This window comes from Amblyomma maculatum, chromosome 1 (genome assembly GCF_055883805.1).
Source record: "Amblyomma maculatum isolate TAMU_Amacu chromosome 1, ASM5588380v1, whole genome shotgun sequence".
Classification (NCBI taxonomy): Eukaryota; Metazoa; Arthropoda; class Arachnida; order Ixodida; family Ixodidae; genus Amblyomma; species Amblyomma maculatum.
In genome coordinates this window covers 438,994,928-439,016,341 of record NC_139344.1, presented here as the reverse complement: position 1 = coordinate 439,016,341, position 21,414 = coordinate 438,994,928, and the positions used below count along the sequence as shown (strand labels likewise).

The following is a 21,414-nucleotide window of genomic DNA, read 5'->3' as shown; positions in this document are numbered from 1 at the left end:
AAACCTTGCCCGCTACAGAATTAAGGGACCAGGTACGGACGTGAAACTGCACCACTACGAGCAGAAGGTGAGTGGGTTACTCCCACCAATTTTGGTTCCCCTAGCTCCAGCCAAAATATCGAGAACCGTCCGAAAGCGACTCAAGCGGCACTGCCGCCGCGCTAAGCCTAGCGCTTTGGATTGCCACCGTATCGCCGTGCACAATGCAAGTGCAAGTTGAGGGTCAGACCCTCAAAGAGGGAGACTTTAATCCTTCAGAATGGACTAACGTGCTCAGTACCTACCAGAAAAAAGAAACATCACGCAACCAAGCAGATAACGCGGGACCCGCGTCGTCGTCAGCGTCCGCGTGGAGACCGACGTACAAACCCAACGGAATGCAGTTGCGCGCCACAAGGATTGTTGAACGCCGCAACAGAAAAGTAGCGCCACTACCTCATCAAGCATACAAGGTCATCTTTCGCTCACAAGGAGGGTTATATCTCCCCACAGTGCAGCCACAGCAACTGCTCCGAAGTATTTGTGCAGCAGCCAACACACCACTGGGAGATCATGTCCAGTTACGCATCCATCCAAGTAACAACACTTGCACGATGGCCACAACAAGCAAAGAGGCCGCACTTCAACTGGCGCAGGTGAAGATTATAACGCACGCCTGCAAGGAGTACGCAGTCACTGCGTACATAGCGCCAGCATCGGACGCGTCATTACGAATGCCTTTTGGAACGAAGCAGACCAAGAAATCGTTCAAGATCTCCAAAGACGAAACCCAGATGCGGACATTGTAGCCGCTCGTCGTATGGGACGCACTAAGTCTATTCTAGTGACTTTCGCACAAGGCCCACTTCCCCGGAAACTAATCTACTTTGGCGGTGTAAACCTGTGTACACCATACCGTTCAAGGCCAGAGGGCTGCACCAACTGCCGGCAACCGGGTCATCGCTACGATGTTTGCCCGCATCCGAAGCAATCAAAATGCCCAAGATGTGGCGTCGACCATGGAGCTGACCATGAGGGACTCTGCATCCCCCAGTGTATACTGTGCGGTGGTGAACACTTAACGGAAACAGGATGGTGCAAGGCGAAGCAACGCGTGACACGGCTCCGGCACAGAGATTCCGTTGGACAGCCTCGCCTCAGCGGAAGCGCTTCCAGAGAACGCTCTTCACGACGGACGCGTCAAGACGACACAACTGACGAGAAGCGCATGGGAATCACGTGGGCAGAAAGGGTCGCCCGCACTCCAGACAGTCAGGCGGGGGAGATGGCCCGGCTCATGGAGGAGGTAAGACGCCTACAGCAACACCTCTCCCACTCATCCTCGACCTTATCTCCTTCATTGCACCCAGATACCAACTCAAATGTTCCTCCTCCCACCACCCCCCTAACCACCCAAACTCCATCCCCTCCTGCTACCCCCCCGCCAAAAAAAGAAACGCATAGAGTCAAACAGCGGCACTGATCCTCTAGCTGTACTAGAAGCCCGCTTAGAGGCGAAATTTCAAGCAAAATTCGAACTCTTCCAGCAAAACATCAAAGAACGATTCCACACCCTAACGGTCCAGCTAGAGGCGCGGCTAAACACATTCTGTGACCATTTAACTGTTAAAGTAGGAACGATGGTAGAGGGGGCAATTACCCTCATAATGAATGTAGTTGACGCCAGATTGGCTACACTCCCCATCCAACCATCCCCCACTTCTCTCTTTCTAAGCCATCCCTCTATCCAACCACCAATACCCTCCTCCGTAGCACCCCAAGTGCAGCATGATGGCAGCTCATCCTCACTCCCTCTCCAACCATCCCCCACTTCTCTCTTCCCAAGCCATCCCTCTATCCACCCACCAAGCTATCCCTCTATCCAACCACCAATACCCCCCTCCGTAACACCCCAAGTGCAGCATGATGGCAGCTAATCCTCCAATACTTAAGGGCAACAACAACCCACTAATAATCTGGCATTGGAACTGCCGGATCATTAAGCGAAAGCGGGATCCTCTAGTGCAACTCATTACTAGCAACTCGTCACCCCCAGACCTTATACTTCTACAAGAAACTCGCATAGCACTCAACATACCAGGATATACAGCATACCATGCACCTAGCGTGGACAAGCCCGTGTTTACAACCTACATCAGACGCACACTCAGGCACACAATACACGACTATACACACGAGGTAGCACACATTACCGTAGAAATTATACCGAATGATGTTACTAAAGAATCATTAATAGTCTCCAATATATACAACCCTCCTAGTAGCCCCGCATCTCGTTGCGCGAATCTAATTAGGACAATAGCAAAGGAAGCCAAGAAAACACCTTTATTATTAGCGGGGGACCTAAACTGCGCACACGCTGATTGGGGATACAGCCGTACAAACAGCAGAGGAGAGGTTCTGTCCAATCAGATACAGCAGTCACAGCTATCCGTACATAATGATTTTGAAATGCCCACCAGACAGGGTACCGTTGGTATTATGGATACCAGCCCAGATCTCACGCTCGGCAGACACATCCCGCACCTGAAATGGGAACGAGCCGGACACACATTAGGCAGCGATCATTATATCATCGCCCTAACCCTTGAGGGACCACAGTGCACGCCAAAGACATATAAGCATCGTTTGGTGAACTGGGAAAATTTTCGAAAACAACGACAAAACACCCCTGCTGAAGACAACATAGAATTAAGGCAATGGGTGCGACAACTACTTCAGGACCAGGAAAATAATACGCAGATCATTGATACAAACGAAGATGTGCCAACGTTAGATGCCAGAATGGCGCATTTACTTGAGTTCCACCGTAGTTTAAATAAACGGTATGCCACACAGAAGCACAACCGCAAACTTAAGCAGAAGATTAATGATCTGGCCACCCAAATTGAAGACTATGGAGCGCAATTGTTTCAGCAGAATTGGACACAAATATGTGAAGGGCTAAAAAAAAATCTCACCAGAAAGCGTGCATGGCACCTACTTCGGCACCTTCTGGACCCAACCCAAAGCAAAAACGCAACATAATAGCTAGACCAACCCTTCAACACAAAGATGACACAGATGCCCTACTAGCTACTCTAAAGCATATGCACACCACCCCGGGTCAACCACAATCCCTTCCCTCCTATGCAGGAGGACCAAATGATATATTAGATGCTGCAATAACGACATCAGAAATACGGGCAGCACTTTACAAGCTCAAGAACACAACGCCAGGCGAAGATCAGGTTTCAAATGCGGCGCTAAGAAATCTAGATGATAAATCATTGGAGCAACTAACGGACCTCTATAACAAACACTGGGAAGAAGGGACACTCCCAGCAGAATGGACACACGGGAAAGTAATTCTCATACCAAAACCCAATAAGCCAATTTCCCCAGCAAATATGCGCCCAATATCGCTCACCTCAAACTTAGGAAAACTCTTTGAACAGGTTATACTAGCTCGGCCAACTGCATACATGGATGACACGGACCAATACCCGCACTCAATGGTCGGTTTCAGGCCCCGTCTATCTACACAGGACGCTATGCTGCAGCTAAAGTCAGCAGTGCTTGACCCACATATACCAACGCATACTAAGGCGATACTAGCAATAGATCTCAAAAAAGCGTTTGATAATGTACAACACACAGCAATCCTACAGGCACTCACGAACATTCAAACTGGTCCTAGGCTTTACAACTACATAAGAGCCTTCCTTCACCACAGGACAGCCACACTTCACATCGACAATCTCCACACCTCACCGTACACGCTTGCCAACGTGGGGACGCCGCAAGGCTCCGTTCTTTCCCCGTTTCTGTTCAACATTACCCTTATCCCCTTAACCGCAGAACTAAAGAAAATCCCTTACCTCGGTCACACCATATACGCCAATGACATCGCACTCTGGACAACACACGGATCAGACGGTGAAATCGAAGACACGCTACAAACAGCAGCAGACACGATAGCCAAGCTTACCGCAACAATCGGATTAGAGTGCTCCCCAGAAAAATCAGAATTACTAATCATACCCCCTAAAGGACGGACCTACCAAAGCCCCATTGAAATTCGAATTCAGGGAAGACAAGTACCACAGGTTCATACCATCCGCATTCTGGGACTATACCTGCAACAGGATGGAAAGAACGTCGACACAATTAAACGGCTCAAAAAGGCCGTTGCAAACACCACACAAATCATAAAAAGGGTGACAGGACGCGCACATGGGCTTCGAGAGGCGGACACACTTCGAGTAGTGCACGCCTATACCCTCAGCAGAATTCTTTATGCTACGCCATACCTCAAACTATCATACAGTGAGGTCCAGCAAATAGACTCATTAATTCGGCAAGCAACAAAGGCAGCACTTAAATTACCGAAAAGCACTAGTAACGAGAGACTACTTGAACTTGGAGTCCATAATACAATACATGAACTTCGAGAGGCCCATTTACAAGCACAATACCTCAGATTAGCTGCTACAACTACCGGACGACATATACTCACTAAGCTAGGCATCACTATTCCTGCAAACAATTCATCCTTATTAACACTCCCTAGCCAAATTTACACTTCAATCTATGTCAAACCATTAACGCGGAACATGCACCCCCACTATGACCAAGGTCGCAGGAAGGCGCGCGCGGCAGCGCTCCACAAATGGTACGGGAATGAGCCCGATGCCGTTTGGGTAGATGCCGCCTTCAATGAGAGCGGAGCCAGTGCAGTTGTCCACAATCCCCACATTTCCCCCTTAACTATTGAGCTTCCTTCAGGCACGACCCTGAAGAAGCTGAGGAGGCCGCTATAGCTATTGCTCTGGCATACACCGATGCCAGTTACATACTCAGTGATTCAAAAACTGCCATTCTAAATTATGCCAGGGGCCGGGTTCATCCTCCGGCGCACCGCTTGCTGCACATGCCCACCTCCCCCGACGGATTGAGCTCATCTGGGTGCCTGCGCACTCGGGAAATCCCGGCAACGAGGCTGCCGACTCCTTAGCCCGAGGGTCTAGAAACCGGGCACAGGCGGACCTCATGGGGGATTTCTCGAAGGATCGTATGCACTCGTTTGCTGAGTTCACCGCAAACTCCCGCGCTGAGCGCCTCATCTATCCGTCACCCCACCCATCCCTCACTATCAGAGAGCAGTCAATCTGGCGTCGTCTGCAGACACGAACTCTACCGACACCAGCTCTACTTTCGAAATTTCAGCCGGTATCCCCCATATGCACTTTGTGCTCCCACCCCAAGGCCACTCTTACCCACATTATTTTATCCTGCCCTGCGTCTCCTCCCCCCGCCGGGCCGGTGCCTCTCCGAACCTGGGAGGACTGGGGGACCTCACTGCGATCAGATCAGCGGACCCGGCCAGGCAGAAGATCGTCGTCAGCCGGGCCGCATACGTCATGGATAAACATAATATGAACGTTTAGATCGTGAGTGGGGTCGTGCGGAGACCCAGGAGGCCTGAGTGCCTCGAATTCTTCTGCAAATAAAGTTTTTTCCTCCTCCTCCTCTAAGCAGGCTGTAAGTATCACGGGGGAGATCGTTTATCCTTGCCTCACACCTTTCTTAATTGGAATTTTATCAATTTCTTTATGCATAATTATGGTTGCTGTGCTGCCCCGATAAATATCTTCCAATAATTTCACATATCGCTCACCATCACCCTCAAACGACCGCTTGATGGAGGCGCACTAGATTTGGCCTGCTGCGTCGCGCCGCTGACAATGGGCAAGCATATCCTTGGGGAGTTTAAAGTTGCGCCCACTATTTCTGCTGAGAGCACCGCGGTTCGGGGAGACGTCGACGCCGCGGTCGCCGGCTCAGAGCCCGCGGTTTGCTTCCTTCCTGGACGCGTTCGCCTCGTGTCTTCGTGGTCAACGCAAACTTTATTCTGTACATGTGTGCAAGCATGTTAACACCGAGGCGGGACGCGTTTGCTTTTTAAAGCGAAAGCCTACCAGGCTCATGGGGCGAAAATCTGTGTGCAGAAGCTGTGCGTGGGACCTGTGCGTCGCATCTCTGGGCTGATGTGTCAATCGCAAAAAGCGGACGTGTGAGGAGGGAGATTACGAATAAAATTGATTGATGGTGACAGGTAATGAATAAAGGTTATAAATAGACATCGATAGAGATAATGACATATGCTAATGAAAAATAATGATGTTTAATAATGGTCAAAAATAACTTCTAATCACCGATATGTCCAACTACGACTACGAAATAACTATGGCTACGAAATAACAATATGTCAAACGACGAGTTGTAATAACCACAACTGATTGGAAATAAATAAACCCGCTAAGCTATGAGTGGTAATGGCTACATTGATTTGGTAGGCATGACTCGTCATGAATGCAAAACGACCAATATATCAAACGACAGCTTGATAGGATCGCAACTAAGGCAAACGATGAGAGGCAAACAATAAGAGATGGCTAAGCTTTCGCCATTATCCTCGTAAGAGACATCTAAGAGACCCTCTAATTTGTTGTGCTGTGCTCTGTTCAGGCAACGGCAGCTGCGAGGAATGGAAATGCACTCATTTCCTCTGAAATAAAAGCTGCGCCGAAGTTACCAATTCAAGGTGCTGAAACATATTGCCCTGCCAACTGCTGTTGAATTTTCTACCAAGGGCAGTAGATTGGGCTTGTTGGTGATTGATACATTAACAGCGCAAACAACGTGATGGGAAGAAAGGAGAAGACGACACAACAGCGATAGTTGTGTCATGCTCTTTTCCTGTGTTCTCGTCAAGTTGTTTGCGCTGTTAGCCAATGGTTAACGTGGAGCTGGAGAGTATACCAGGCATTTAACGATGTTTTCTGAAGCAGATGAACACGTTGAAGGGGCACCAGAAGGTTTTCTTGAGGTGGCACCAGAAGCATCTCTCGCTCGTTATGTTGCGAGGACATGTCTGCAAAAGGTACGAAGGGATTTTTGTTTTAATAAGCGTACAATTTGCTCTAAATTTTGATGCTGCTCTAATTGACCCTGCGAGCAAAGAATCATGTACATACAATATTTGTTTATACTCTTGATACTGTTTCAGCCGACATGATAAAGTTAAAGGCCCCGTGCCACTGAAAAACCAGCGCCCGCTTTGTCGGCGATAATTCGGATTATTACTTATCTGGCAATATGCCCTTTTGGTGGTGATATGGCCAGAGACCTATGGCGCAGTGAGAAAATACGGCATGTTCAAGGCTGCAGAAGCTGCCAACTCAGAGAGAATAAGATGTAAGGATGAAATGGGAATTGAATGTGGGGCCCTTAGATCCCAGGTCAGGCACGCTGCTCCTATTGGGCACATATGCACGTTTGTACGGCTTCGCTAAAGAGAGGCTTGTCAGGTGCAATTTCATATAATGTGATGGCTTACAACTGTATTCTGATTACTACGCGAAAGTGGCGGCCATTAGGGCATGTGGTGAATGAGCGGGTAGCGAAGTGCGGGTACGCTAACGAGGATCCGCAATGGGAGGTAAGTAGCCATGGTTATGTTTATCAGTACCAAGTTGTTGCTTTATGCGATATTTGGTAATGGTTTTCAGGTGACATGTCAGTCGTGCAAGAGCCTATTGCAGGACACCTGAGCCAACTGGACCAGTTACGATTTAATAAAAAACAAGGAAAATGGAGGCTTGTTGCACCCCGTAAAGGAATAAATGAATTTTTGCCAGCTTACGTACACCTTTATTAACCTGCTAATAAAGTAACGCAGAACTCTGGGCGAGTTGGTGAACGTTCATGATGTAAACATAGCGCGACAAACACAAAGACAGAGCGGGCGACGCAGACAAGCGCTAATGAAGTCTCAAGAGGTCTGACGAAGCAGCAAGTTGTCTAAACTTTTAATTTCAGCATAGCTTCCTCACTGCGCACAGTGCCTACAACTAATCTGTTTAAGCAGTTACCGCGCCCACGCTGAGGAGCTATGATAGATATTTTTAAGTTAGTTGCTTCACCCACTGATAGCGAACTGGACCAGAAATGTGAACTCAACATTGGAGTGACGGTTAAGGCTATGGCATAAACCTCTGTCAGGAAGGTTCTCCGTCTGTAAAGATTAATTCTCTTCCTTCTTTCCGTGGCCATGCAATAAACGTACCTAGTTGCTCGCTAAAACTCGGCTGCATTTGTGCTCAGAAGCGTTTCACAACTTCGCACTACTAAATCTATTTTTCTAACTCATGACAGTTGACGTCATTGTTTGTGCATGAAAATGTGCCTAATATTACATTCTTTGATCGCAGGTAAGAATTAGTTCCACAACTTGAACACTCCATGAGCGTTCGGCCACTGAAAATTACAAAGCACCAAAATTACATACGTTCGCTAACTGCAAAAAATAAGGAATACAATTTGGAGGACGCTTAAGCTTCGCCTTTAAGAATGCAACGCGATTGCACAAGAGACACCGTAGTGCGCCCGGCACAGGTAGACGCAACCGCTTTCATTACACGTCTCTCAAGAGCGAGCTCATGTTCTGACGCTTCATGCCCTAGCGGTGACGTCATCGCCTCCCCTAGTGGCCTCTGCGAGAGAACCTTTCGGCTCCAGTTCGCGCGTATAAGCGTTCCTTCGCTTGCAATGCGGCTGAGGCTGGCACTGAGAAGAGAGGCACTGTTTCGAATTCCTACATAGAGCAACTTGCTATACTTATTTTTATTTATTAAGCTTTCCGGGACGTACAACCACTGCCAGCCACTTTGCCGAAACGCGCGGGCCTCAAGTTGCAGTCGTAGTTTATCGGCAAAATCGTTGCCGATCCGAGCCGGTGTGATGAAGATCTTGGAGGCCATGCGCTGTCCATGGCCTCCGAGATCACCTCCGCGCGCACGTTTGCGCGCGCCAGGGTGATCTCGGAGGCCATGCGCTGTCTTATTCCGTGAGCCACACGCATGATGGCGCTACGTGCATGCCAAGCGAAGCGAACAGGAAGTACAGCGGAAAAGTAATTTGCCGCTTGCTTAACTGCTTGTTCTGCTGTTCTGTAATTTACACGCTCATAATTTTATATACGCCACAATACATTTCCCTAAGGGACATTTCTGAGACAACACCGCAATCAATATACGCGCCTTTGTCCATTTCAAACCATCTAGCTGGTGTGGCCGAGTGGTTGGCGTGCTCGTCTCGCATCTTGGAAGCCCACGTTCAATGCTTCAGGTCGGCGATTTTTCCTACTCGCTCTTAATCATTAATGCTTCTGGGATTTTTCGCTCACGGCCAACGCCGGACGATGCGGGACGACGGCCTCCGACGACGACACCGACTTTTCTGCGGCACGGGGCCCTTAACGCTACCGCGTTAAAAACGCTTTCGGTGCATATACATACATAGCCCCTTGAGGTAGACCGGCACTATGAATCGCGCATACTTTGACCGGGCGTGCACAATGCGGGCAGCCAAGATGTATAGCATTCTGGCGTACAAATTTAAACGCCTTCCTATTTCCTCCGTAACATTTTTCGGAGAATGAGACTGGGAAGGCTGGGTGTAAGTCACATTTTGACAGGTTGCTTACAGTAGGACCACAGCTGAGAACACCTTCATTCCTTCCCTTACGGCACGGTTCAGGTGTCCACATAGCAAGTGTGACAGATACTGAGCCTTTTCCCTTTCTGTGAACCAATTATTATTATTAATATTACACGCTGTATGCAGGAATGAGTAGATGGTATGAAAATGACAAGCACGGAATTCGCGACATAGTGATTTAAAGGGTTATGCATTAGGCTACCGTGGCCGCTGAGCAGTTTCGAATTGTTCGAAAAGCAAAACGTGAAATCAATAAATACAGTACTTAGGCTAGAAAGTGGAAGTTATATGTGATAAATTCAGTTTAGATTTACAAAACTACGAACGTCCAATATAAATGAAGAGAGCAAGTTTTGGAAGATGTCAAGGCGAAAACAAAAAGAATTAAATAACCACTGCATTCTGTCCAGAGGGGAATGGGAATGAAGAGACAGAGAAACTTGAAATGGTCTGAATCCCCTCATGCTCTTTCGCGGAAAGCGCAGATGGATCTACTCTAAGAGCTGAGGGCACATATTGTGGTCATGAAGAAGCTTGTAATGAAAAATGATATCAACTCTGACTCGGCGGCAGTTAAGAGAAGGAATGTTCAGTGGGGTACTTTTGGTGGAGCGAGAGAAGGAAGTTGAGCAAGGAAAGCGATATCGAAATATCCTTAATTTTTTTTTCTGTACTCTGTCAACCTTGTTCCAGTTCGATTTACAAGTGCCATTCTAAACAACCGACGCGTACTCCAAACGCGGCAAGCATACGGAAAGGTACCTCTATAGGAATGGAAGTGGAGTACGGAACTCTCTCGAAAGTCTGCAGACGAATCCGCGTGTCCGCATAGCCCACTGAGCATTGCGTTTAGTATGAGAGGAGAAGCTGATGGTGGGGTCAAAAAGTACACCAAGGTCATTAACTTCATCAACTCTGTCCAACAGCACAAAATTCACAGAATAATAGTAGAGAAAGCTGTGCGTTTTACGAGTAAATGAGACAACCCTAGTTTTGGAAGAATTGAGGGTAAGTCGATTCTTCGCACACCAATCAGAAAAAGCAGATATGTCCGATTGCCACAAGAAGAAATTTTGAAAAGAATGTATGACCTTGAATATTTTTATATCATCAGCATAAAGAAGAAACAAGGAGTTCTTGATGACGGAGGAAACGTCGTTAATAAAAACGGAAAAGAGAAGCGGGCCTAATACAGAACCTTGAGGAACTCCGCTGGTTGCAGGATAAACGAAGGAAATCTGCCCATTGAATAATAATAATAATAATAATAATAATAATAATAATAATAATAATAATAATAATAATAATAATAATAATAATAATAATAATAATAATAATAATAATAATAATAATAATAATAATAATAATAATAATAATAATAATAATAATAATCACTCAATCAATCAATCTTTATTTATTGTGCGCAGGAACCACCAATATGGTCTTCGTGCTGTAGCCCAAATATAAAAAAATGAAAATGCACTCACAAGTTTTACACACAGAGATAGAACACAAAAGAAGAAATAAATAATACATAAAATGAAACTGAGACGAAAAGTGTCACGGAAAGAAAGAAATCAATGAGTAGCATGTCTTATATACACAGCGAGAGAATTGTTTACCACATCACGAAAAGAAAACGATAGATAAGAGAAAAAAAGAACAAATAACTGACATTGATTAGAGTAATATAGAAATATACATAAAATAAACAACCATTCCAGCCGCAACAAGTGCGTGGTACCTAAAACACAGTCTAAAAATAGAGAAAAATACAATAAAGAAATAGAATTGAACGTGGGACAGTAAGATTCGAATATAAACTTCAAAGTCAATATATAAATAAGAAACGGATAAAAAGCAGTTCCCGATACAGACAGCACTGAACAGGAGAAAAAGCAAAAAGTTTAGTAATTACAATATTTTAGGCTGTAATCAAGAGTTCGACGAAACATCGTTTGGTCAGGTGGTCCTTTGAGTCCGATTGTGGATTTTACAAGGTCACCACTGCATAGTTTGTCTCGCTACTTGCACAATATTTTATCGCCTTTAGTTGGCAAGACCGAGACGCATATACGGAACACATTGGACTTTATTAACAAAGTGAAAAACGTCGCACTTGAAAGCGATGAAGTGTTGGTTTCCTTCGACGTTTGCTCCTTTTTCACGAGTATTCCGGTTAACCTGGCGGTGGAAACCTGCAAGCTTCGTTTGAACGAGGACTCCTCTCTTGAAGAGCGCACACCTTTCGAGGTACCCGACCTATGTAAGCTTCTTTCTTTTTGCCTTGCAAATACCTATTTCTCGTACGGTGGCAATTATTATCGGCAGACCTTCGGCACAGCCATGGGTGCAGCAATTTCAGTGACGGCGGCTAATCTGACAATGGAAGCCATCGAGACAAAAGCCCTTGAAACATTCGAGCCAAGGCCTGAATTATTCGTCAGGTACGTGGACGATTGTTTCTGCATCTTAAAGAGACAACACGTCAAGCGTTTCTTGGACCACCTGAACGACATAGAAGCCTCAATCAATTTCACCGTAGAAGAGGAGGTGAATGGCTGTATATCGTTCCTCGACACTCGTGTGATCCGAAAACCCACGAGCCTGGATTTCACCGTGTACAGAAAGCCTACACACTCAGGCCGTTATCTTGACTTTTATTCTGTCCACCCGATGGCACACAAGCGATCTATTGTCTCCTCCTTGATCAAAAGAGCAATAAACACGTGCTCTAACGAGCAATCCCTCAAGGAAGAGCTGAAGACTGTCGAAAAGGATTTGACGAGAAATGGCTATCCAAGAAGCTTTGTGGCAAACACAAAAAAGAAGCTCCTACAGCGACCGCCACCTTCGGACGTTTCCGATGCCTCTAAGCCAAAACGAGCAAGCATCCCTTACATCCCACAGATTAGTGAAGCGCTTGGTCGGCTATTCCGAAAGTACGGCGTGCAAGTTGCCCACGTTCCAACGAGCAAACTTAGGCACGAGCTTGTCAATGTGAAAGACCCCCTTCCCCTTAAGAGATATCCTGGGGTCGTGTACAAGATTCCGTGCGCAGATTGCGACCGCAGTTATATCGGAGAAACAGGAAACTGGTGCAAACGGATACAGCAGCACAAAAATGATGTGGCGAAAGGACACAGTGCTACTAACGCTCTGGCCGAACATGTGCAAGAAACTGGACACGCCATCTGTTGGGACGGGGCACGTGTGCTTGCCAGAGAACGGATCGCTGCAAGACGATTGTATCTAGAGTCTTTGATGATTCAGACCACTCATGGCACGCTCAATCGGACGCAGGGGAATCTACCATCTGATTATGCTAGATCATTACGATGCGTTTTAAAGAAGCTATAAACGCATGCTTTATGTCTGGTTTCCCCATTGTGAACAAGGAAGCCGTAGGGCTTCCGAAACGTCATTTCGTTTTTATTAAACTTTGACTTGGTCAGTGACCCTATAATTTTCTTTAAATATTTTAGGCTAGAAAGTGGGAATTATATGTGATAAAGTACTGTTTAGAATACAACGCTACGGACATGCAATATAAATGAACATAGCGAGTTTTGGAATATGTCAAGGTGAGGACAAAAATAGTTAAATAACCACTGCATTCTGTCCAGAGGGGATTGGGAATGAAGAGACGGAGAAACTTGAAATGGTCTGAATTCCCTCATGCTCTTTCGCGGAACGCGCAGTAGGATGTACTCTAAGAAGTGAGGGCACATAGTGTGGCCATGAAGGAGTTTGTACAGAAAAATTATAACTCTGACACGACGACAGTGAAGAGAAGGAAGATTCAGTTGGGTGCTCATGGTGGAGCGAGAGCAGGAAGTTGAGCAAGGAAAGCGATATCGAAATATCCGTAAAGAAGTTTTTGTACTCTGTCAACGTACAATTTTTTTTATGTAATTTTGGCAACTCTTTGATGGCCCTAACTTTTTCGGGGTCTGGGCGCACACCACTGGCGTCAAACATGATGCCCAGTAATTTCACCTGCTCAACAGAGAAACATTTTTCTTTATTGAGAGCCAGGCCCGGTCTCTTGCAGTCGGCCAAGCACGTTACATAGGCGGTTGTCGGGCTCCACCTTGTTCTTGCCGTACACCAGAATGTATTCCGTATAGTTCATCACACTGTCTAGAACCTCGAGGACTTGCGAGAACGGCCTTTGAAACATTTCTGGTGCTGATGTGATTTCGAATGGTAGCCTGCGGTAGTAGTACCGCCCAAACGGCGAAATGAAAGTGGTCAGCTTTTGACACTCCTTGGAAAGCTGTACTTGGTAGAAACCGGAATTGGCGTCCAGTTTAGAGAAGACCTTGGCTTCCTGAAAGCTACCCATGACTTGATCTAATGTTGGCAGCTGAAGGCGCTCCCTTCTTACAAACTGGTTCAATTGAGTGAAGTCAACACATATTCTAACCATTCCAGACGGCTTCACCGCGAGGACAATAGGCGCGCACCGTTCTGTCGGCTCTTCGGCCTTCTCTATCATTCCTTCTCGCTCTAGCCTGTCGAGTTCTTCCTTGACCTTTGCTTTCATGGGTATAGGAATCCGTCGTGGTGTAGACACAGCATACGGGACTGCATTTGGCATTTGCGTACCATGCCATCAGCAGTCGACAACTCATCCAAAAAAATGCATAATTACAATTCCTAGAGCTTGATAGCTGACAGTCCCAACAGGGGCGTCTGCAAATTGTGCACGACGTAAATAGTTTGGTGTGAACGGCTGGGAGGGGGGGGGGGGTCTTTCCAACCAATTTCAGCGAAAAACTTTCCGATTGTACGGATCTTTGCATTGCTTGGGCCTATAACATTGCCCGCTTAGTCCAAGGAACGAGAAAGGAAAGGAAAATTTTCCCCTACGATTGTCACTTCCGCTCCAGTATCCACTTTCATGGAAACCTCGTGGTCATTTATCAGCACTTGGACGAAGTGCCCTGAAGCGCTTTTCTGTGACTGCTCGACCGTGCCGAGAAATTTCTTATCGGGTTCCCAAACGCCGTCGAGATTCCCGTCTGCTTGTTTCTTTTTTCGGCATGCCTTTTCAAAGTGGCCTAACTTTCGACAGAACCTATACTTTTCTTGTTGCGCTGGGCAACTGCTTCTTGGATGAGATTGTCCGGCGCAGAAACTACAGCTGTTTTGGTCGTTAGCAGTCTTGTCTGCGTGTAAATGTTTTTGTACCCGCCATTTTCAAGGCAATCAAAGTCAGGACCAGAAAGGGAAACGCGATCCCAAGAGTCAACAAGATCAGAGTGTTGGGGATGACGATCGAGACGCACGGCAGAAACAGCGAGACCGTCACCCGGCTCATTGCGAAAGCGGCGAACGCCACGAGACTACACAAACGAGTCACGAACAAGAAAAGTGGAATGAGGGAAGAGAGCCTAATCAGACTGATCCACTCGTTCGTCATATGTCACGTAGCGTACGTAGCGGCCTACCACAAGTGGAAGAAGAGCGAGAGAAACAAGATAGATATACTCATCCGCATAGCCTACAAGACGGCACTGAGACTGTTCGAAACAACGAGCACCAAACGCCTCCTGCATCTAGGGGTGCACAACACGCTGGAGGAGATAGCGGAGGCCCAACGTGCCCCACAGCTCGAAAGACTGTCTATGACCAAGGCCGGCCGGAAAATCCTGGTCAACCTGGGAATTGAATATCAAGGCAAGGAGCAGACGCAGCTCCCCGTCCCCGATGAGATCAGGCGCAACATCAGAGTGGACTCGGTACCGAAGAACATGCACCCGGAGTATAACAAAGGGAGGAGAGCAGCAAGAGCCAAGGCGCTGATAGACCAGCACGCGGCCGACACACACGCACGCTACGTTGACGCGGCTGAGTTTGCCAAGATACACGGCACGGGTTCACGACGGTCGTTGTCAACGGGACCGGCACCGTTCGCACGACCGCCAGCACGAGATGCACCAAGGCAGAGCAAGCGGAGGAGGTGGCCATCGCCCTGGCCATCGCCGACCGCGACTGCCACACAGTGCTATGCGACTCGAGGCAGGCGGTGAGAAATTACGCCAAAGGCAGGATAGCGAAAGAAGCTGTGCGCATACTGCAGGCAACCAAAACGACGATGGCAGCAGACAAGTGAGAATCAAGTGGTTCCCGGCGCACGCGGGCGAGGCGTCAAACCGCAACGCCAACCACAACGAGACGGCACACGCCGAGGCGCGCGCGCTAACGGACCGCGCCTCGGTCGACTGGCCGCTGTGGTTCAGCACCAAAGACCGCACGACGGACTACAACGAAATAACCAAGGTGTTCCGCCTAGCTCGCAGAACTATTCCACCCCCTTGCTCGGGGCTTAGTCGAGAGCAAGTCGTTTTATTCAGACAGCTACAGACGGGTTCACTCCCCAGTCCGTTGCTGATGCATAGAATGTATCCCGAGACGCACGCGACAGACCAATGCAGAGTCTGCCGAACGTAGGTGGCCGGCTTCGCACACATGCTGTGGAATTGTACCAAGTACCAGGAAGAAGCTAAGTCTGGGAGGATCCCGCCACGACTGGAAGCAGCCGCAGGGAGAGACAATCAAGAGCAACAACTCTGGGCCGTCCAGCAGGTCATCAAGGCGCTGGCCCGGCAGGGAACCAGCGAGCCGGCCACGGCGAGCGGGGACCCAGGCCGCGCGGCTGGTGCCCAGAGGACGACGTAGGCCCCGTCCGGAACGCGCGCGCGCGAGCGCGCGTTCTACTGCAGGCCCCGAATAAACGTTTTACTAATCCAACAATTAGACTTTAACGCGGCGACGCAAGCGCCTAGGATCACACTGTCGTCTGACTTTAGCTCAGCTTGCTGTTTTTTCACCGTTTCGCTCGTACGTGCTTTTGCCAAAGCAATGTTCAGCGTGAGATTCGGATCCCTCTGCAGTTCTTCGGACAGCGCATGGTCCCGTAGACCGACTACGAACCGGTCTTTAATTAGGCGTTCCTTCATGTCCTTAAACTCCAATCTGTCTGCTAGCCTGTTAAGCTCGGTTGCGAACTCGTCCACTGTTTCGCCCAGCTCCAGGCTGCGTTGATTTAAGCGAGCACACTCATAGACTGTATTCTTGGTGTGGACGAAGTAGCATGAAGCTTCGACTTTATGAAGCTGAGGGCGTTCACTTCTTCGTCTGATACGATTAACGATCGAATAATCTTCTATTTTCTGCCCATTGTATAGAGAAGAGTCCTTACTTGAACTTCGTCTGGTTTCTCGTGTAGTCCGGACGCGAACCTGCAGTCATCAAATTCATTCACCCAGGCAGGCCAGTCCGCGGCGTTATGGAAGTCGAAAGGCCTCGGAGGCTTGATTCCCGCCATTCCGAAGGGTTGCTTGTTGCTAGCCTCGGGTACGCTTTGATGCAGTAGCTGCAACGCTTTGATGCGGCTGCTGGTCGGTCGCCGGTTGACGGGGCTGCAGCGGTGCTACATCGGGGTCGGCTTTGACCCCACTTCTGACACCATGTCAGATAAGCAGACAGACGCTCGTGGTATCCTGACCAGGAATGACCCTCTTTATTGATTAGCCATCAAATTATATATATATATATATATATATATATATATATATATATATATATATATATTGGAAGAGCACCGGACGCGATATTCGGAGGTCTTGGGTTCGGTTCTCACCATCGGCACGTTGTTTTTTCTTCTACTTTGCGTTTAATTATCTTTCCGCTAAACAGATTACATTACTAATTTCTGTGATTATCCAAGTAAACATGAAAAAAAAAAAAGACAAAGTACCACCCCAAACGCTTTCCTTGGCCTCGCCGACTGTTGGCTTATTATATATATATATATATATATATATATATATATATATATATATATATATATATATATATATATATATATACAGAGCCAGAACGGTCACATGACTTCCGTGAAAGCTGGGAGAGGGAAAGGAAAGGCAAAGGACGGGCGCGCACAGTGCGTCTCAGGATGACACCACAACGCACGCCACTTCGTTTCGCCTCAATCGAAACGCAGCCGCCGTGGTCGGGATCGAACCCGGAAACTCCGGCACAGTAGTTGGGCGTCTTACGTCTTATCGGCAGTGGCAGCATTTTTTATTGCTTCGCAAGACGTACCCGAACAAAACACAGACCATCGACATAAAGGGCTTTTCAAGCGGAATGGCACTTTTTCACGTCTTCTGCGTTTACATGTTTTTCGTCACATTGATGTTAACAGATTAAAAATGCACAATAAAAAACACGGACAAAGAGTACAAGAACGTATGCGCCCGTCCTTTTAGTCTTCTTGTGTGTGTTTTTTCTTTGCGCATTTCAAATCCCTAAGCATGTACCAAGATCCATCCAACAACGTGGACTCTTAAATGTTATTCCATGTTAACATGGCATTGTTTCGCTGAGCGCCGCTTCGATGCCTTAAATGTGAGGATAGAAGCGGTGGAGTTATACAGACAGCATTGTACGATTTGAACGCGTTTGCCATTCCTCAAAGCGTAGATATATGACCAGTCTTCAACTGGGCCCTGACAGAGGTGCTATGTAACGTTTTATTACGCTAACTTTACAGTGGCTGTTCAGCGAAGAACACGTAGGCGTCTCAGACACGCTGCGTCAAGGAATTGCAGGCACATTTGCACAGCTTGGTTAACGCGGAGGTTTATAACCATATTGTTCAACGCTTCCTGCAATGTAGTGATATATTCGCTGCATTATAGTAAGTGAGATATTACAGAGGCAATAACTAATATTGGACGCCAATTTCGAACTATGAAAAAGTTTGCTACATTGCATCTGTCATAGGTATGCTTGGAAATACAGTATAGCAGTCATTCAGCAAAGCACTCGAAACAGTGGGGGATTTGAAATAATAATTTATATTATACCCGCTACCCTTGCATGTGCGGTACATGTGCAAGTTGGTGAGGAGGAAGTTGACGCGATTAAGAATCCGCAAATGAATCCGCTGGGGGAGCCATCCACGCTTTCGCATTATGCTCATAAAGGCAAAAGCCAAGTGTCCCCATTTTATCCCGTTTTTGTTATTTTTTGGCACACGAGCGGCGCAAGAAGATTCGATGTTATAAGTATTTTGCTGCCTTTGTATGTTTCATTTCAAAACTCTTGCGACTGCCTTTATGTTTACATCGGCGCCAGTTTCTCATTTTGATGAGCTCCAAGGAATTCAATGTTTCTCTAAAGCAGGCTAATTAATTCTGCGTAGGCTTTTGAAGCATTGTAGACGCTATTTAGCTGCATTGAGATTCTGGCTTCTCAGCAGCCCACACACCGTACGAAGGGCGCAGGGTGAGGCTGTATAGAAAGTGTAGGCACGTTTTTATTATATTGCCTAGAATATACTTCTAGGCACTATATTTATATACCCACATAGGAACACTTGCTTTGAAATAGTAGCAACCGCGCCACCTACAGAAACCACAGCTCTAGAAGCGGTTTCTGGCTGCAGCAGATGACATTTCGTTCGGTGCACGCCAAAGTGGCGAAAATGAGGAATATCACCGTTCATGACGTCGTCATTAAGATTTTTTGAAATATTTACCTATTGATTGCTTTGAGATGAAGGGTAAGGATCGTTCACCTAATGTGTACTCCAAATGAACACCAGCGCAAGAAAAATACTTCATATGCTTTACATATGGCCTTTATAGATCTGAATCATTTCGTATTGCGGTGCTCTCAAAAAGTGATGCGGCTGCTTTTAAATGGTGCATAAATCTGGACAGAGCTGCTGCTGCTGTGCCCGCCGGGGTAGTGCACTGCGCGTGCCTCAGTATCGGTCATGTCTGGCCGAGGATGCGGCGAACGACGCCCACCACTGGGCTATCGCATGGTTGTACCAACGTTTCCTTCGGGAGAAGCAATGACGACAACGGTTTTTCTTTGCTGTGATATTGCCGGCCGGCCTTATCGCATACAGGATTTTCGTGAGCCGTTCGAAAAGGCCGGTGTACTAGCCTACGTGGCTGGCATTGGACCCTTCCAAATGTCCCATATCTGGATGCTGAAGATGAAGACTGAGGAAGCGAAGGAATGCCTGCTTAAAGAAGGCGCGCTGGAATTGAAGAGACGCTACTGTGCGGTCATCGACCCGAACAAGCGTGAGTTGGTTTTCAAGGTGCACTGGGTGCCTTTCTACGTTTTGAGTGAAGCGGTGCAGAGGGCGTTCGAAGACTTTGGAGATGTGAAAGAAGTCACTTATGAGCAGTGGAACAGCCTGGGTTTTGAAGAGGCCGAATCGACAACTCGGCTAGTAAAAATAGTGCTCAGAGAGGGGCTTTCAATTGATGATTTGCCCCGCATGTACAAGTTTTACGGAGGGCTTGTGTTAGTGGTGGTGCCTGGACGGCCACCAATATGCTTAAGATGTAAGAAGACAGGTCACATTCGACGTGATTGCCGCACTCCGAGATGTAGTTCGTGTCATATTTTCAAGCACGACCGAGAGGGATGCGTCCGCACGTACGCCCGTGTGGCCACGGGTATTGTGCCTCCTCAAGACGACGGGAGCGAGTTGATCATGGACCAGGAGGAACTGGAGAATGCTGGAGCCCTGCCCCCTACAGGATCCGGAGAGGGACCTGATGTCCAACAGCCGGAGCACACCACCGGCGGAGGGAAGACGCAAGTTAGCGAACTCGCTGCAGAAACGACTGGAAAGGGGGAAGAGGCTGCTATGTAGTCAGATCAGCCAACAGCGAAAGGCACTTCGGAAGGAAGCGTTGCTGAGTCCCCGATGGATATGACAACCGCCTCCATGAAGAGACCACGAGACTACGAAAAGGTACCAGCTACAGAACGGGAACTGCGTCGACTAGAAAAGCAGTGGAGGGTGGAAGGCGCTAAGAAAGGCAAGTTAGCCTTATTGCAAACCGCGTTGCGGTCCTCGTCGCGAGTGAGCGACGAGAGACTGAGGAAGTGAGCCTTTAGTCATTGTTTGTTAGCTGGGTTTAGAGTATGGCTTATTGGAAAACCCGCTAAAGTGTTCACTCTAAACGTCCGAGGGCTCACCTCGAAACGGGAGCAACTGCAGTTGAACCGTTTGTTGAGCGAACTAGATTTAGACATCGTAGCCATACAAGAAACAAAGGTTGAGGATGAGCAGCAAACAGATATGGTGTTTGGTTTTCGGTCACGCTTCAATGTTTGCGTAAGCAATGCAGTCGGTTTGTCGGCAGGTTGCTGTCTTTTCCTGAGGAAAAGTGTAGGCATAGCAGTGGAGCAAGTAATAACTTGTGCAAGGGGGCGTTTCGTCGTGTGCGATATCAAGTACGAAACCTGTGCGGTGAGGGTGGTGGTCCTGTATGCACCAACGACACAAAAAGAACGGCGCGTTTTTGAGCAGTTGGTGCTTTTCCTTGAATGCAGTCGTGTGCTTATATTTTTGGGAGATTTCAACTGTGTTGCAGACTCTAAGGATCGTTCGAATAGAAATGTTGTAAAAGACTAAAGTGCTGAATTGCTGAAGAGTGTCCTCAATGAGTGCAGCTTAGAGGACGTATCAGTCCTGGTGAATGGTGAAAAACGTGTGCATTTCACACATTTTCAAGGTAGTAGTCACGCGCGACTTGACAGAATATATGTGTCGCCGGAGTTTTCGCCTACCTGTGAACAGTATGAAGTGAAGCAAGTGTCATTTAGGGACCATTTCTTAGTTACGGTCACGCTGGGCGGTACGAAGCAGTGTAAATCAAAAATGAACTGGTACTTATGGAAAATAAACTCGAGGCTTACAGAAGACGAACTATTTTTAAGAAAAGTTAAGGAAAGCATTGCTATTTTTATGAGAGCAAAACAGGCTGTATTGAATCCTGGGAACGATTTAAACAGGAGGTTAAAATGAATGCAATTGAGCGC

The 21,414-nt window shown here is 47.4% G+C and overlaps 1 protein-coding gene and 1 pseudogene across 1 annotated transcript; one reads left to right on the top strand and one right to left on the bottom strand.

Moving 5' to 3' along the window:
• Positions 1–16,265: 16,265 nt before the first annotated feature.
• LOC146209531 (uncharacterized) lies at positions 16,266–16,897 on the bottom strand (annotated as a pseudogene).
• A 2,523-nt stretch (positions 16,898–19,420) lies between these two features.
• LOC146209530 (uncharacterized) lies at positions 19,421–20,239 on the top strand. Its single transcript, XM_084580399.1, has one exon. It carries the CDS (start codon positions 19,421–19,423, stop codon positions 20,237–20,239), a length of 819 nt encoding a protein of 272 aa, XP_084436525.1.
• Positions 20,240–21,414: the final 1,175 nt, after the last annotated feature.

Coding starts and splice junctions, on each gene's coding strand:
- LOC146209530 (XM_084580399.1), top strand. CDS start 19,421: ATGACGACAACGGTTTTTCTTTGCTGTGATATTGCCGGCCGGCCTTAT.